Source organism: Penicillium expansum (assembly GCF_000769745.1).
Source record: "Penicillium expansum strain MD-8 chromosome Unknown contig68, whole genome shotgun sequence".
NCBI lineage: Eukaryota > Fungi > Ascomycota > Eurotiomycetes > Eurotiales > Aspergillaceae > Penicillium > Penicillium expansum.
Window position 1 is genome coordinate 58607 of NW_015971391.1, and position 15093 is coordinate 73699.

The following is a 15093-nucleotide window of genomic DNA, read 5'->3' on the forward strand; positions in this document are numbered from 1 at the left end:
AATATTAACACCATTTTTATATTTACATAGGTAGACCGGTAAAGCCATGCCATGAGCCTGAGTTAGTTCGGCTATTGGAGTTCGCATTTAATGCTCACACAGATTGAAGTCACCGGTCTCGAAATGCTGATTGTGTTTTCCCGATCTGTGCCCGCGCTCTTTCATGAGCTCCAATCGATACTCTTTGGCCTTCTCCATGGTCATAACAGGGTCCAAGTCATCTTGAACGATATCCCGTAGCTCTGCTGGTAGACTTGCTAAAGCCTGATTCACAGCATCCTGTCTCTCGTAACCCCAATCCTCCTGCTGCGGGGGCACATTGGCCGAGGAGATAATCCGACGATGGGGATCAACTAGAAATAGCGCGAGAATCTTCCGATGGCCGGGCTTAGACGGGTCGACCAGCGAGAATGGGGAAACCCGGTGCTGGACGGTGTTCGGGAAGGTGAGTAGCCGACCTTCTTTGCAAGCGACAGCTCCAAGATCTTGTGTGATATCGCGATTATTCCCGCTACCGTTGACCTGGTCGTCAAAGCCAAAGACGGCCTGTAAGAATTCGAACTGCCCTTGTTCGTATCCAATCTCTAGCATATACTTCATACCGCGTTGACGAAATGCCAAGGAGTTGTCGGTTATGTTTTCGCTGTCATAGTAGTAGATTGCAGTAGCGCAGATGCGCTCGTTCTGTTCAAGATTAGAATAAACAGTTAACGAAAGGATGCGGAACTCTTACCAACTGTCCCTCAATGTGCCAAGAGCCTCCTTCATACTCCGGGTTGTCCGGGCTCAATGTAATGTTCGCCAGTTTCACGATGATTTGCAGCTTCTTGCCGGGAAATTGCTCTCGTAGATTAGCACTAAAGATTTCTTTTCGAGGTTGAAAGCTGCCTGGCTCGGGAGGAATAATAGGACGGGTACTTTCCCACTGCTCATGGAGTTCCCAAAACTCATCTTCGTCATGATCATCCCCCTCCGGCTGAACAGGCTCAGGTTCTGGATGCTCGCCATATTCGACATTGGTGTACTCCATTCTTGGTTCGAGGATTACAGACAGACTGCGGTTCCAGAGGGGGATTGCCTGAGCGATGATTTTCTCAACAACCTCGTAGAGAGGCTTATGGTGAACTGGGTGGGCGTTATTGATGTATGACACGATTCGACATCTGGCGTCATCGATAATTTCCACATCGCACGGGAGCCATTGAAACTTATCGCTGAAGACACATATTTGTTCTTCACTGTGATAATGGTGTCGGCTATTCAAAATGGGTCCACAATTTTGACTCGAAGGAACGGGTACGAGATCTCCTTGTCCCACGCTTCCCAGACAGTCATCAAGCCCAATAACTCTGTCCGGAAGAACGCGAGTTTGTCCGTAGATCACAGGGAACAGTGAGGGATGCACCAGATCAACCACTTTATTATCAGAACCGGGGTGGTAATCTTTCTCCGGCATATCCTCGAGAGGTTTCACAGCCTCTTTAAGTGACTGTTGTAACTCTTTCGACACGGCGGTATCGGACTTGATCACACCCACATCAAAAACGCAGACGTGGCCCGTCTCTTTAAGGATGTTAGCTTTCCATTGAAGCTCTTCAATGATCCAATCCATCATCTTAGGAGTCACATCTTGACCACTTTGGGCAATCTCGTCACGCCATTTCGTCGTGATATTCTTATCAAAGACCTACAGGGAGTTAGAAACAACCATTGAAGCCAAAGAATATAAGTGCAAGCCCAGCCGCACCTTCTGGTCCCATTGTGGCTTATCAGTAATGGTGTTAACCACTCGCATCATCAGAACTTCTCGGTGAGTCACTAAGTCGCTGGGAAGCAAAGTCAACTCGACATCCCGCCAATAGTACCATTGAAACATACTTCAAGTAGCTTTCTTGTAACTCATTGTCATCCAATGCATTGGGAAAGCCGTGATACCAGTTTTGGATCACATTTCGCTGGTTTGTTAGCAGATGAATAATGCGGAAGGAAGGTCCAGGTTCTCACATCGGGCTGGCAGTTCAACTTTACATTGAACCCGGGCATTCGAAGCTGTGGATTGGAATTTAAAGACATCTTGACGGAGAAAGCTGGTATAATAATACTTAAATCATTCGTGTCCAGGGGTAGTATCCAAGGTTTTGTACTCGGCCTTGATAGGGTGGGTCTAGGCAGAAACGGGCTAGTTCCAGGCAGAGCAGGCGCTAAGTCCGCTTTTGGCGAAGCTGCCTGGAAATCGGTATAGGCAGCCGAGGCTTCCCAACGATGATTGCTATAAACTACGATTTAAAACAAATTGAGAAGGAAATGTATACTCAGCGCTAGAGTCAGACTCATGTGGTCCGAAAAGGCAACATGAGGTATGAATCGTGACGGCAATGGGAAAGTGGAGAAAGGGTCGGATCAGATAGTGATGCAGGGAGTACGGATTACCTCAGAAATAATTTACATCATAGTGTATCATATATCTGATTTAAAAAAAGATGCATCCTTTAATTCTCATTTCGTTGTGAAAATATTCGTATTTGTATGATCGTTCTTGGATAAGTATTCCTCGGGGACTAACGGCACTGACGGGAACTACGTAGCGAAATCATGTGTTTGATTTTCAATCTATCAGGTATGCAGTGACAGTTTCCAAGGTTAATCTTGAGCTGAGACTTCAATATTCCAGATTTCCACAAAAGGGGTAAAAAACAGAGTCACAGAGCCGGAGCAGCGGCTTCCTTTGCTAGCAACTGCTCTCTAAAGATTTTCTTCTATATGCCACATGTATAGATCTAAATTGGCTCACTAAATACATGTCTTTAATACCTATGTATACATAAGAATAGTCGCCCGCTTGTGCGGCCTTGTGCTGTCTTTGTCGGTAGTCATTTTCAAAGTCATTTTAGATGTCTTTTCTTTAGATATTTCCTCCATATTGTTGTTGTAGCTGAAATCTAGGCAGCTAAAACATATGCACGTTGTGCGGGCGTCTTCGATTTATTATATGCAACGGTGTCTAACAACAGTACTGAATACCAAACCGGTGACCCCAGCTGTATTGATGTATCTCTCACTAATGAAGAGTATTTTATCATGAAAATGAGAAACTAGTATCTCAAGAGGCCTACTAGTCCTTTATGCCAAATTTCGTTACGTAGAGGTGCTTACTTGTGCCAAAGATTTGACATATGTCTTCCGCACTACATATTATTTCACTTCTTCCGCTTCCGTGGAGGTATAAATGGAACAACCAAAACTTCTAGGTGATTGTTACTTCAAGAGGGGGGGGAAAGTCCAAATTAATTGATGCAATAGATCTGTAACATCCATGCACAGACTGACCCAACAGCCCTAAAGATAGGAAGGGCACTGCGCAGGTGAAAGTGCTGCAGCCCGCGGGCCGGCCCGTCGAGCCCCAACTTTAAATTCCACCACGAAATTTTCGCAGCGCAACCCCACTTCCTGTGTGTTTTCAACCTGCGTCCCCAGAAAGTAATTGGACGAGAACAGTATCTAATATCAAAAGGAGATGGCACCTATCAACCTTTCACACAGGCGCACGCACAATTTGCTCTTGATTTCGAAACTATTGAGCTTGCGCGACACTGCGTCGCCCCTCACACTTGTCTTGGATTCTTTGGAGCAACCGGCTACGCCACTCCTGAAAGAATATATTAGACGTGCAAAGGTATATTGGCTTGGAGTGCTACCATAACCGACACTTGTGTCGCCATACACGGGAGTGGACACCCATACTGACTAGTTCGACAGCTGTCCAAAGTCCATGTCACGCTCATCGCTTTCGAAACCCTGAAGAAACCCGATGGAGTCGATGCTTTTGTATCAACACGCCGCAAGAGTCCCGCTGATATAGTTAAAGAAGTGAGCGCGGTTTATCAGCCTGTTGCAGCTTCCAACCCCTCACGCAGTAAGCATTGCGCATTTACCCCGCTAGTGGACTCATGCTTACTGCCTTTATAGGGCGTCTTATCCTCATTGATTCAATTAACCCTCTTTTGAACTCAAAAAGGGTTGACCCTGGGTTCCACTTGCCCTCTTTCCTTGGCTCTTTTATTGCTCCCTCGTTGCCATCGGCCAAGGTTGATGCATCACTTGTGGTGACATACCACCAAGATGTCCCCGAACTTCCACAGCAAAGTCCCTATTCACCTCCACCTATCTCTGTATTGACGTATCTTGCTACGAGTATCATCACACTCCATTCATTCTCGCACGTCCTAGCACAGAAGGCTGCTCGCGACCGCAGTCTGGCTCCTCCGGTCTTCGGGCTTGACGAAGAGCAAGAGGGCGTTCTCCTCGGCCGATTGGACAAATTGGCCGGTACTGGCAAAGCTGAGGGAATTGTCATTGAGCTGGAGCATAGGCGGAAGAGTGGCCGGGGTGTACTAGAATGGTACCTTCTCCCGCCTGCGTCGCGGTATTCGCCACAGCATCTGAAAGAGATTGTGACGTTGCTTGACGATAATGTTCTGTACAACCCTCCCATGGAGCGAGATCCAAGCGCCGGCGATGAGGAACCGACATCAACCTTCGAGCTGGGTCTCACCGACCGACAAAGGCGCGAAAGAGAAGGTGTTGTGTTGCCATACTTCGACGCACAGCATAATGATGGCCCCGGCGAAGGAGGCCGGATTCTTTACGACATGGGAGAAGAAGACGATTTCGACGAAGAAGAGGATGAGATTTAGAGATCATCAAATACGATTCATGTTTACACGCAATTCTCCATATTCTAGAATCGGCGGATTGTAACCCGCAATCACCGAGGTATTAACTATGCGTACATTCATACAGCCAGGACTATGAGCATGGTCACGGAGAGCAAGGAATCAGAAGAATCGCCAGAAAAGAAGAATGCAAATGACAAGCCCAACGCCAGCGAAAGGTCCGTACTATGAGATGGTTAGCCAATCGTCCAGGGGAAATCTGGCGCAAAGTATAGACCCACCTGCTTCAGCAACAATTCCCAGTTGATGCGTACAGCTGCCTTTCTGTACTTCTTGCTGTCCTCGCGCAGCCGCCCTGAGAGCTCACCCATCCGCTCCAAACTATCGCCTCGATACAGGAGGTCCTCGATATTCTTCGTCATCACCTTGGTAACATCACGGAGCTCATCGTTCAACTTGTCGAGGTTCTGAGAAGCGCGACTGTCTTGGTACAGCTTCTTTGTGCGTTGAATAAATGTATCAAACTCGACAAAAGCATACGGACGGAGGGTGGGTGAGAGGTATTGTGAGGAGGTATAGGTAGTCGTGAATTCGGAGGCCAGATCAGCGAGATAGGTGAATGCGAGTTTGCGGGGGTAGGACTTGTCGCAAATGCATAAAAAGCAGATATCATCCTGGATGGTGTAGCTGCAAGCTAAGTGAGAAATTGTCCATTGATCATGTTTGCTGATTGATGGGTGCAACTCACTGTAGACTGTATTGACCAGACTCAATACTGGCTTGGGGTGCTGAATTGCGATTCAAGCGGCGAAATATCATTTTAGCCTGACCCTTAATCTCAGAGAGCTCCGATTCAGCCTACGGGTATTGTAAGCTCACAATCCGCTTAAATAATCATTGTCACGTACCTGCTCGTCGTCGACCGAAGCAGCCAGCATAAGGCCTATTTCACTTTGACATCAGCACTCCGCCTCCTCACGACCTCTCAGAGACTTCCTCACCATCAAGCCTTGCAATCTGTGTTGATCTGACCATCCTGAAAACGTTGCTTCTTGTTCCGAAGGACAGCACTCTCCTTTGTTTTGCCGTGAGAATGGCTCCGAGGAAGAGAGACACGAAGGCGGTAGAGAGGTCCCGTGCGGCAGAACCACGACGTTCGGGGTAAGCTCCGCATTTGCTTTTTGTTATCTTGTCTACTAACGTCTTATAATAATGCCCTAGTCGTGCTGCTGCTAGTTCTGCCAATGTAGCAGAACAGTCGGGTCTCGCCATGTCGACCCCGAAATCTGAAACGAGCTCACGAGCCCGAACCCCAAGAAGGCCCGCCGTTAGAGGGAAATGGAGCGAGGAGCAGCTATTGACTAGCGACAAGTCCCTCCTCGTTGACTTAGATCTAGTGGTATGAGCTAATCCTTCACAAATATGGTACCATATTATCCAATCTAATGAAAAGCTCAAAACGTCTAGAAACTGCTCGCACGACCTGAAGCATGGAACTGCCTTGAGGAAAGCGATAAGCGCGATATCCTCGCTCTACTCCCTCCAGATGTTCACCCGGAGGCACAAGCTACATCAGATGACCCAGATGCAAAGATACAACCCATACCCGACTCTTTTATTCGCTATTCAAACAACTGGCGCGACGGCGTTCGACAATTCCAGCTCGATCTCCAAAACGGCCGCTACGACCCGGAATGGCTACACCAGGCGCAGGAAGCCAGGGAGCGGCGCGAAAACGGCGAATTTGATGACTTCAAAGAGCGCGAATATGAGCAGTTCTGGGGACAAAAGCAGAGAGTCGATTCGCATGCACCTGCTGGAGAAAGTGCGCGTGTGAAGATGGGAACTCTTCTCGATGAAGGTGTCATTCAATTGGGCGACATCTGGAAATTCTACTATGTTTACGGTAGAGGTCCCGGCAGGGTTGTTATCGAAAAGGAAGTCAGGGTATGTAAAGATCTATCTACCCCGCATACAGCTTCGACATCTGTTGACAGTTACAGGTTCTTGGCCGTAATGGGGTGAAATTGACTTTTGCTATTCCACCTGGTGAACGAGTCTTTCTTCGCAGCAATTTCGATAAAGCAGAGCCAGTTTCAACACCAGAGAAGGGGGAGGAAGATGCGAAAGTCGATTTCGATACACCGCCAGAGCCAGTGGCATCATCTTGGAGTGATAAACAGTCGAAATACGAGGACCCAGAGTCAAAGCTCATCAATGCAACCTCCAATGGCGATCAGATGAAGCTTGGCACCGATCAAGCGCCACAGGAGGTTCCTCCACCTTCCAACGACGAGGTAAATCTCGAAATCGATCAAGCGCCACAAGAGATCCCTGCTTCTTCCAATGACGAGGAAATAAAGCTTGACAATAGACAAGCGCCACATGAGATCCCTACATCTTCCACTGACGAGATGAATCTTGAGACCGAGACCGTCACACATCTAGCCGTTCCGCCTTCAAATGTGGAAAAGAGCCAGCAAGAAATCCCATTCAGCGTTATTATTTTCAGCCCCGGTGGTACTCGAAATCAAAAACCCAAGCGCACAATTCCCGAGCCCGAACCTCAGCCCCCAGTAAAACGCAAGCGAGGACGACCACGCAAAAACCCACCAAAGCAACCCAAAACGGAGCCGCCCCGAGAGGCGGAGATGTCTCAGGAAATAGCAGTGTCCCAACGGTATGATCCTTTCATGGACATTGTTGCTGCAAAAATTGAAGAAAACTGCAAAGCTGCAGCAGAAGCCTCCCACCCAAAGCCCTCGCAGCCAGAATCCCCTTTGTCGGTGCTTTCTTCAACCCCTGAACTCCCAGAGCTCCTTGCGCTAGAGTTATCTACATCAGTAGAGGAGTCATCCATTGCCAATACCAACGGCAAAGGTGATCAAGCGGAATTATTGGAATTATCCCCGGCTCAGTTCGATACACCTACGGACAGCGTCGAGGCACTCGCTGAAGCTAAGCAGGACGAAATCAATAAACCCCCAAATACCGAACAACAGAAAGACCCCGTACCAGCTCCATCTCAAACCACTACCAATGAGCCGGATGAGATCATTGTTCACAACCTCCCTTCTCCACAGGCACTCGTCCATAAGATTCTACAAATCGATGGCCGCATGCCAAACGGCCGTACGGCGAATGCCTGGAAGGAAATCCGGTGCTACCGAAACAACCAGGATATGGGCAGTCTCTTTGACGTGCGAGAGACTTGGTTCCTCCAGCATGGACGACTTGAGTAGCCGCCTTCCATTCTAGCATGGAAATAGCGATACACCAGATCATCTGATTTTCACGTACACTACCCTCGATATCATGTGAAGGATCGAAATGGGAAATGGTCCATATGTGGCTAAGATAGCTAGCTTGCAATAAACAAATGAGCCACAAGGTCTAGTAATATCTTATAGTCTATAGATAAAAAGTAGCAAATAGGGTCTAGTATGGATGCAAAGAATTATAGTCACATCAAACCATCAATGGTCTCTAGCGTGTTAGCAACCTAGGTTTTGCAGTCCATATTTAGCAAGGGACTATATCAGAACGAGCAAAGGTCCGTGGTCATATAAAGGAGGATCCGACATAGCACGATGCTTTACAAAACGAAAGGCACCATTACAGCCAGCGCTATCCATGCCAAGCCCTATTGCCCCTCGGCAACTATTCCCACATTCGCGGAACCCCTAGAACCCCTAGAACATTGTTAAACAGGGTAGACTCTTGAGTTTTTGGAGTTGTATAAGTTGCCCGCGAGGTAGAATGAAAATGCTACAGCCTATCAAAAACTTGAGCGAGTTGTTTAATAGAGAGATATATATAATTGTAGGGTGGTACTTCCCACTAAGGCCCGTCGTTCGTTCCAGATAGAGCGGGCATAGGATCTGAGTCCGCGGCAACATCAACAGCAAAACTAGCCTGTATAAAGTCTTCGAGTTCTTCACTCACAGTCTTGAGTTTCTCCTTGACACTCGCAACACCTTCTTGTCCAACGATATGCCGCGAAGGAGGGTTTTCATGGCCAGCAATTGATGTAATGGCATAGACAGTTTCAGAGACCAGCACCTCAAGATGTGCGGAGCTTAATGGTGGGTGCATGGAGACAACCTCCGGCGCGGAGAATGGTCCATTTTCAATAGAGCTAACCCGGGCATTTTCATCAGTTGCTCGACTAGGTGTGACTGGGCTGTCAGATGAAATAGAAGCATCGGGAAGTTGGGGGATAAGGTGGTTTAGAATCCCACGAAAGAGAGGCGCTTGATTGTTGGCGGGTGAATAGGCCGGGAAGATTGGAGGAACGCTGGTTACTAGGTTGGTGAGGATGCCAATTTCGATGCTGCATTGTAAGATGGTGAGTTTGACGTTGAATGGGGCAATCTCATAAGCCAGACTCTGTAAAGATGGTTAGTATCTGCAACAGGATCCTTCAATCAAATTCGCATAGAGAGACTGACATCACAGAATCCTTCGAGGGCCCAGCCAGCTGCGCAGTACATTCCTAGTCCGGGTGTACCGATATGCGCCGCTGCATATTGTCAGACAAATATCCAAGCGCTGGGCGAGATATGTTTCTTACTAATCCCTGATATTATCATCACATGCCCTGCGCGCTCTTTCCTCATATGAGGGAGCGTGGCCTTGATGATATTGAGGGGGCCGAAATAGTTCACCTCGAATTGATCGCGTACGAGATTCATCGTTTGAGTTGAGGCAGAAAGTTCCTCAACTGTTCCAATAAGGGCTTAAGGGCAGGTCAATATATATATTTACAAGGGTACCTTAAAGCAGGGAGGTTCACCTTGACTTGTACAGCATAGAAGTATGTCTACCCTTCCAAATGTCGCGACTGCATCTGCCACGACTGCCTGGCACTGTCCCATCATTCTGTGTCGGAAAACTGTCAGCCACTAAGATCAAAATCCATGGTTAACTTGACTGTCTCGATGTAGCGCACCGGATATCTAGCGGAACTGTCTTGATGCGCTGTGCCCAGCCATCACCGTGGTGCTCCACCTCAACGAGAAAAGCATCAAATTCACCACGGCGACGTTCATCGCGTTCCAAAGCCGAATGTGCTAATCCAAGAAATGCATAATCTCCATGCGCAAGGACCTGCCGCGCGACTGAGAGGCCAATGGGTGAATCCCCCGCGGTGATCAGCCATACTCGAGGCTCATTATGCGACGGGAATTGCGCGCGGGCATCAAAAGGGGGATTATTGTCCATGAGGGTCAACGCCAACAGCCGAACGCGCTATCCATTACGCGATTGCAATTTCAAAGCTGCTTAATAGCAAACAAGTATAAGAATGGAAGATGCCCGGAGGGTCGGAAGACAAATGCCAAGACCGCGCAAGTTCCCGGGCCTCGATCTAATCGCGTGCTAATCGCCCACGTTAGCTGGCCTTTTGGCTTCTTCTCTTCTTTTCTTCATCCATCATGTCGGAACAGAGGCCACGCAGACAGGAGGAGTCCAACGTATGTGTCGCTAATTTAGTGTTGTTGTGTTGAATTTACTGACCTCTTATAGTCGGGCTTCAAGGGTGCCCTTCAGGGTCTTGGAATCTTCTTGTTGGCGCAGTTTGCTATCAACCAGTACATGGGAAATAAGGACAAGGCAGACACTCCCAGCGTGAATACTGGTGGCATCCCCGCCTTTGCCGATCGCCCCGATCCCAGCGAAATCGCCGAACGCAGTGCTCTCCCCGAGGTCATCGCCCCGATCTGGCCCTCCGACGGCGCTGTCGATCTCAGCGTTTATGTAACCCCGTCTATCATTGTGCCGAACTTCAAGTCACCAGACAGTATCCTTGTGCTGGACGAGAAGAACTTCACACTTGGAAATTACAGCGACACTCGCGAAATCGACACCACCATCAAGGTCCCAAAGCAGGTTCAACAAAATGGAACTCTCTGGGCTCACTTCTTTTTGGCTCGCACCGGATACCCGTTAGACCCCGCCGCTAAGGACTACAACACCGCTGATGCAGTCCACTTCCTCCGACCTCTGAACCAGTACCTTCCCAAGAAGAAGGTCAAGAAGCTAAAGAACCTTCTGTCGGGCCCCGAGGATGAACAGGACCAGGAGGAAGATAACACGCCGGATGTTTCAACTATGTCATACTACCACCCCAACTTTACCCTGTCCCTGATCCCAGACTCCGGAACCCAGAAATTGGCGCAGATGAACCCCGCGGTTCGCCAGTATGTGCAGCTGGAGCGGACTGGTGCCCGCGATGCCAGTGGAAAGAATGGATGGTACTACCCGATTGCTTTCGTCAACACTTTCTGGCAACTAAAGACCCACATGACCGAGTTGAACTCTACCGTCGAGACTGTGCCGTTGCATATTACTCTCAACAACATGGCGAACTGGAAGTTCAACATCCTTAGTAGTGTTGATGAAGGCTCAAAGCAAAGTTCTCGGCAGGCTGCCTATGGCAAGCCTCCTCCAGGTGGTGGAGATGGAACCGAGTGGGAGATGGTAAAGGAGATTCTCTTGGATACGAACATTTGGCTCCTTTGCACGACGGGTGTGGTCACTGTCTTCCACATGTTGTTTGAGACTTTGGCCTTCAAGAACGATATTGTAAGTGATACCTCACCCTTAAAAGGCATGGTGTCGAGCATAGCTAACATTGTCATTTTCTAGGCCCACTGGCGTAAGAAGAAGGATATTGTTGGTACTTCAGTTCGGACAATCCTGGCAAATGTCTTCATGCAGGCTGTCATCTTCCTCTACCTCATGGACAACAGCGACAACACCTCTTGGATGATCCTGGCTAGTCAAGGATTCGGTATACTTTTGGAATTCTGGAAGATCACCAAGACCGTCGACGTTCGCTTGCGCCCGCCGCCGGCCAACTCTTGGTTCTCGTTCTTGCCCTATGTGATTGTCTTCGAGGACAAGCACAAGCTTAGCGAGACCGAGGAAAAGACCAAGGAGTACGATGAAATTGCGTTCCGCTACTTGTACATCTTGGCTGTTCCCCTTCTCCTCGCATACGCCGCGTACAGCTTGGTCTACAACACCCACAAGTCGTGGTACTCTTACGTTATCCAGACCCTGGTAGGCAGTGTCTACGCCTACGGCTTCCTCATGATGGTCCCCAGTCTCTACATCAACTACCGGTTGAAGTCTGTTGCCCACATGCCCGGCAAGGCGTTGACCTACAAGTTCCTGAACACCTTCATCGATGATCTCTTCGCCTTCACTGTCAAGATGCCCTGGCTCCATCGCCTGGCTACTCTCCGTGACGACGTCATCTTCTTCGTCTGGCTCTACCAGGGCTGGAAGTACAAGGTGGACTACAAGCGTGTCAACGAATTCGGCCAGGGAGGCGACAGTGACGAGGAGGAGGAGCCTACTCCTGCTATCGAGGGCGACAAGGAGGAAGTGGCTACCCAATCCTCTTCCAAGGCTACTTCCAAGTCGTCTACTCGCAAGAGAAAATGAACGACGGTTTAGATGCAGGTCTTGTCGGCATTAGCCGATGAACCTGGGATCAACGCGTTTGCATAGGTAGTAAATCACTTGATTTCACTAGTTTTGGCATGATGCTGGTGAGCATCGGATCATAATTATTACGATGTTGTAGCAAGCAATGTTTAATTCCGATTCTTTTAATTAGGATTCCTTTAGAAAATCACTTAAGAATTCCGAGCTTTGCTTATCCTGCATCCTAAAAGTAGACGAGACAAAGTACTACTATTATAGTATGGTCAGACCAATAATAATAGACGAAGGTTGAAGTCGTTGTTGATAGCTACCCGATTGGGTTTAAGGCCATTTCCGCACCTTCGCGCCCACTCGTTCTTCTATGCCACAGCCGTTGAGTCTACACCAAAAGCATTCATTCCTTTGGTTCCATTAGATTTAAAATCATCGCAAGTAGTTTCACTAGACGAAACTGCTTCGTTGCTTTTTCAACACGCGCAATTGCAGATGAAGCGCGCAACTACGCGCCAATAACACCCCAAAGCAAACTACATTCTATCATTCTCGACGACACACCAATTGTGGAAAATTTTACAATTGAATCCGTGTAGATGGATAGTGACACAGGTAAGTTGTGAATCTATTCTTCCAATTGAATAATGCTAACAATTCTCCAGGTAGCAACCAACCAAGCGGCCTTCTCGATGCGGTCGAGCACTTGGAAGCCGGTATGGCCGAAAAGCTCTCTTGAGATAGAAAATTATGTTACTAATGTGATGCGGCAGTTGCATTCGTCCCGCCTAAGCAGAGATACACAGATGCTAGTTTACTAGCTAAAACAATCGCTTCAAACGCGTACGAGAGCGGCATTCCGCAACCCGTGCTAGCCCGTCTCCTGAAGATTCTGACCGCGAAAAATAACTTGGACCAGGGTACAGTTACAACGCTAATAAAAAACCTGTACCCCCAGGAGAGAATTGCGGCCAAGAATATCACTCAAGTAGTGTGCTGTCTTGGGCCCAGCAAGAACAAACCGAGCCCCGCCACACAGGCTCTGCTATTGCGCTGGTTGATTCTTGCGTATGATATTTTCGAAGATAGGACGCATCTCGCCAAACTTTATGCCGTTCTTTTCAACTATCTGGACATGATTAGTTTGCGCAAACCGCTGTGTCACCTTCTCTCGCTTCTCACCAGACGAAAACACGTGAAGCCATTCCGGATTCAAGCCTTGATGGAATTGATCCAGACTGCTGGCGGTGAAGACAAAGAGCTTATTAGCCTTCTGAGGATTTTCAAAAATTATTATCCCGAGATCATTCTCGGTGAGTTTGGAGGATCGAGAAGGAATGCCCTTTTCTTCAAACACCCAGACCCCGAGTGGTCAAGCCATGTAAAGGTGCTCCAAGATCAGAATATGGAAAGAGTACAGGCCGGCCAGGGATCGAGTTTCCAAGTTGTTCATCGGGGGACTGTGAAAAGAAGTAGGATTGAAGTTGTTATTCCGACTCTGCAAACTTCACGGGTATCTCACAAGCACACATCCCTGGAGGAGCTTCGTGATGTTGGCCATTTTGTCGAAAGGCTTGACAAGATCGAGTTACCAAATCAAATTATCTCAACTTTGGGCGATGCAATGGGGCAGAAGTATCTTCATCTAGTCCAATCCGAACTTGCACATCATCGTCTAAATGAATGGCTGAGAAGTTTCCTGGAGGATAAATTGGAGACGCTACGTGACGAAGAAGACGATGATCCCGAGACATTATCATATGTATTGGATTTTGTTGTGGGATATGCATCCTATACCAAGGTGGGTTCTTCGGATACATCACCATCACCTCAGACACTAACAAATCATTAGGACCTCCCATCCTCGATACGTTCCTTTTTAAAGTCTTATCTGAAAACATGGAATGGCAAGGATAATCTTGACCACGTCTTCCGACTTCTACAGTACATCCCGATTGAACCTTTCGCGTCGCTCCGCGGTGAATTGTTGTTACCATTGGAATCAGCTGTGTTGGACGAGAGTCTTCGTTCTAGAACAGCGTTACTGGGTTTCTACTCAGCGTTGATCAACCAATGGGGTGTGAAACTTCGATCACAGCTAGATACAATAGAAGAGTCGATTCATCTGAGTCAAATCATTGTGCACGTCGAGCTTCTGGCATCTTCGATTCTAGAGTTCTCAGTGGAGGACGAGGATAAAAAGTCCAAGCCAGCTACAGCCTCTGTGCTCGACTTCTACAGAACCCTTTCAGAACTATTTTCTCATGCACCTCAAGATGCCCGATTCCGCCTCACTCTTCCGCATGCGCAAACCGTATACACCCTCGCCTTCACGCCCAGTGTCGCCGTGATCTCAACCCTCAACTCCATCTTGGCTGTCTACAAATCTACATTCGAAGCTTCTCTCAATTCACAAGTCCTCCAAGCACAAAACTCCCCAGCTTATGGAACAGATCTCGTTGGTCGGTTCAACGGGTATGTCATGGACATGTGCAATGTGCTATGGCGCAACCGTGCACTTAATACAGAAGACCCGAATGCGCTAGGCTGCCTCGTCCCAGCACCGACCACCACTGCTCTGACAAACTATATCAAGGACTTGTCCGAGGCTGCCAGACATTATGACCGCGAAAGCGCTTTCCATATCAATCTTACGTCGATATTCTCTCTCAGCCACCACGCTGCATTCAGCAACCTGTCTGCAGCTTGCTTCGCGGATCTGGAAGAGGACCAGCAGGTTGCGGATCACCGCCCAAAATTGAGAAAGCCGGTCACTCAGAAAGTGTTACAGACACTGGAGAAGGATGGCGGCGCTAAGATTACATGGCAGGAGTACCGAGTACACATGCTGGACTGGTTGGATGCGATTGGGTGCCGGGGTACTGGCATTCTGATGAGAAGCACAATGAAGGCTTTGCGCAAAGAGTAATACTGGCGAGACAGACAATAGTTCTAGAAATGAAAGTTCCCATAA

At 48.3% G+C, this 15093-nt stretch overlaps 7 protein-coding genes across 7 annotated transcripts; 4 read left to right on the plus strand and 3 right to left on the minus strand.

Annotated features, from left to right (window-relative positions):
- Positions 1–87: 87 nt before the first annotated feature.
- On the minus strand, positions 88–2043 carry PEX2_025260 (DUF4246 domain-containing protein; the record flags this gene model as incomplete). Its single annotated transcript, XM_016739801.1, has 5 exons — positions 88–684; positions 734–1687; positions 1748–1826; positions 1879–1955; positions 2005–2043. The coding sequence occupies 5 exons, from the start codon at positions 2041–2043 to the stop codon at positions 88–90; spliced, it is 1746 nt and encodes a 581-aa protein (XP_016596624.1).
- Positions 2044–3514: 1471 nt separating this feature from the next.
- PEX2_025270 (Elongator subunit IKI1) lies at positions 3515–4694 on the plus strand (the record flags this gene model as incomplete). Its single annotated transcript, XM_016739802.1, has 3 exons — positions 3515–3673; positions 3757–3913; positions 3967–4694. The coding sequence occupies 3 exons, from the start codon at positions 3515–3517 to the stop codon at positions 4692–4694; spliced, it is 1044 nt and encodes a 347-aa protein (XP_016596625.1).
- A 215-nt stretch (positions 4695–4909) lies between these two features.
- PEX2_025280 (SNAP receptor SEC22) lies at positions 4910–5611 on the minus strand (the record flags this gene model as incomplete). The annotated part of the gene is made up of 3 exons (XM_016739803.1): positions 4910–5360; positions 5422–5531; positions 5582–5611. The coding sequence occupies 3 exons, from the start codon at positions 5609–5611 to the stop codon at positions 4910–4912; spliced, it is 591 nt and encodes a 196-aa protein (XP_016596626.1).
- A 155-nt stretch (positions 5612–5766) lies between these two features.
- PEX2_025290 (uncharacterized protein) lies at positions 5767–7915 on the plus strand (the record flags this gene model as incomplete). Its single annotated transcript, XM_016739804.1, has 4 exons — positions 5767–5834; positions 5895–6072; positions 6141–6620; positions 6677–7915. The coding sequence occupies 4 exons, from the start codon at positions 5767–5769 to the stop codon at positions 7913–7915; spliced, it is 1965 nt and encodes a 654-aa protein (XP_016596627.1).
- A 598-nt stretch (positions 7916–8513) lies between these two features.
- On the minus strand, positions 8514–9896 carry PEX2_025300 (short chain dehydrogenase/reductase family protein; the record flags this gene model as incomplete). Its single annotated transcript, XM_016739805.1, has 5 exons — positions 8514–9062; positions 9125–9195; positions 9247–9411; positions 9481–9554; positions 9625–9896. 5 exons carry the CDS (start codon positions 9894–9896, stop codon positions 8514–8516), a joined length of 1131 nt encoding a protein of 376 aa, XP_016596628.1.
- A 212-nt stretch (positions 9897–10108) lies between these two features.
- Positions 10109–12125, plus strand: PEX2_025310 (CLPTM1 family protein; the record flags this gene model as incomplete). Its single annotated transcript, XM_016739806.1, has 3 exons — positions 10109–10147; positions 10200–11258; positions 11322–12125. 3 exons carry the CDS (start codon positions 10109–10111, stop codon positions 12123–12125), a joined length of 1902 nt encoding a protein of 633 aa, XP_016596629.1.
- Positions 12126–12718: 593 nt separating this feature from the next.
- On the plus strand, positions 12719–15048 carry PEX2_025320 (Mis6 domain protein; the record flags this gene model as incomplete). Its single annotated transcript, XM_016739807.1, has 4 exons — positions 12719–12734; positions 12785–12835; positions 12893–13920; positions 13972–15048. 4 exons carry the CDS (start codon positions 12719–12721, stop codon positions 15046–15048), a joined length of 2172 nt encoding a protein of 723 aa, XP_016596630.1.
- Between the last annotated feature and the right edge of the window lie 45 nt (positions 15049–15093).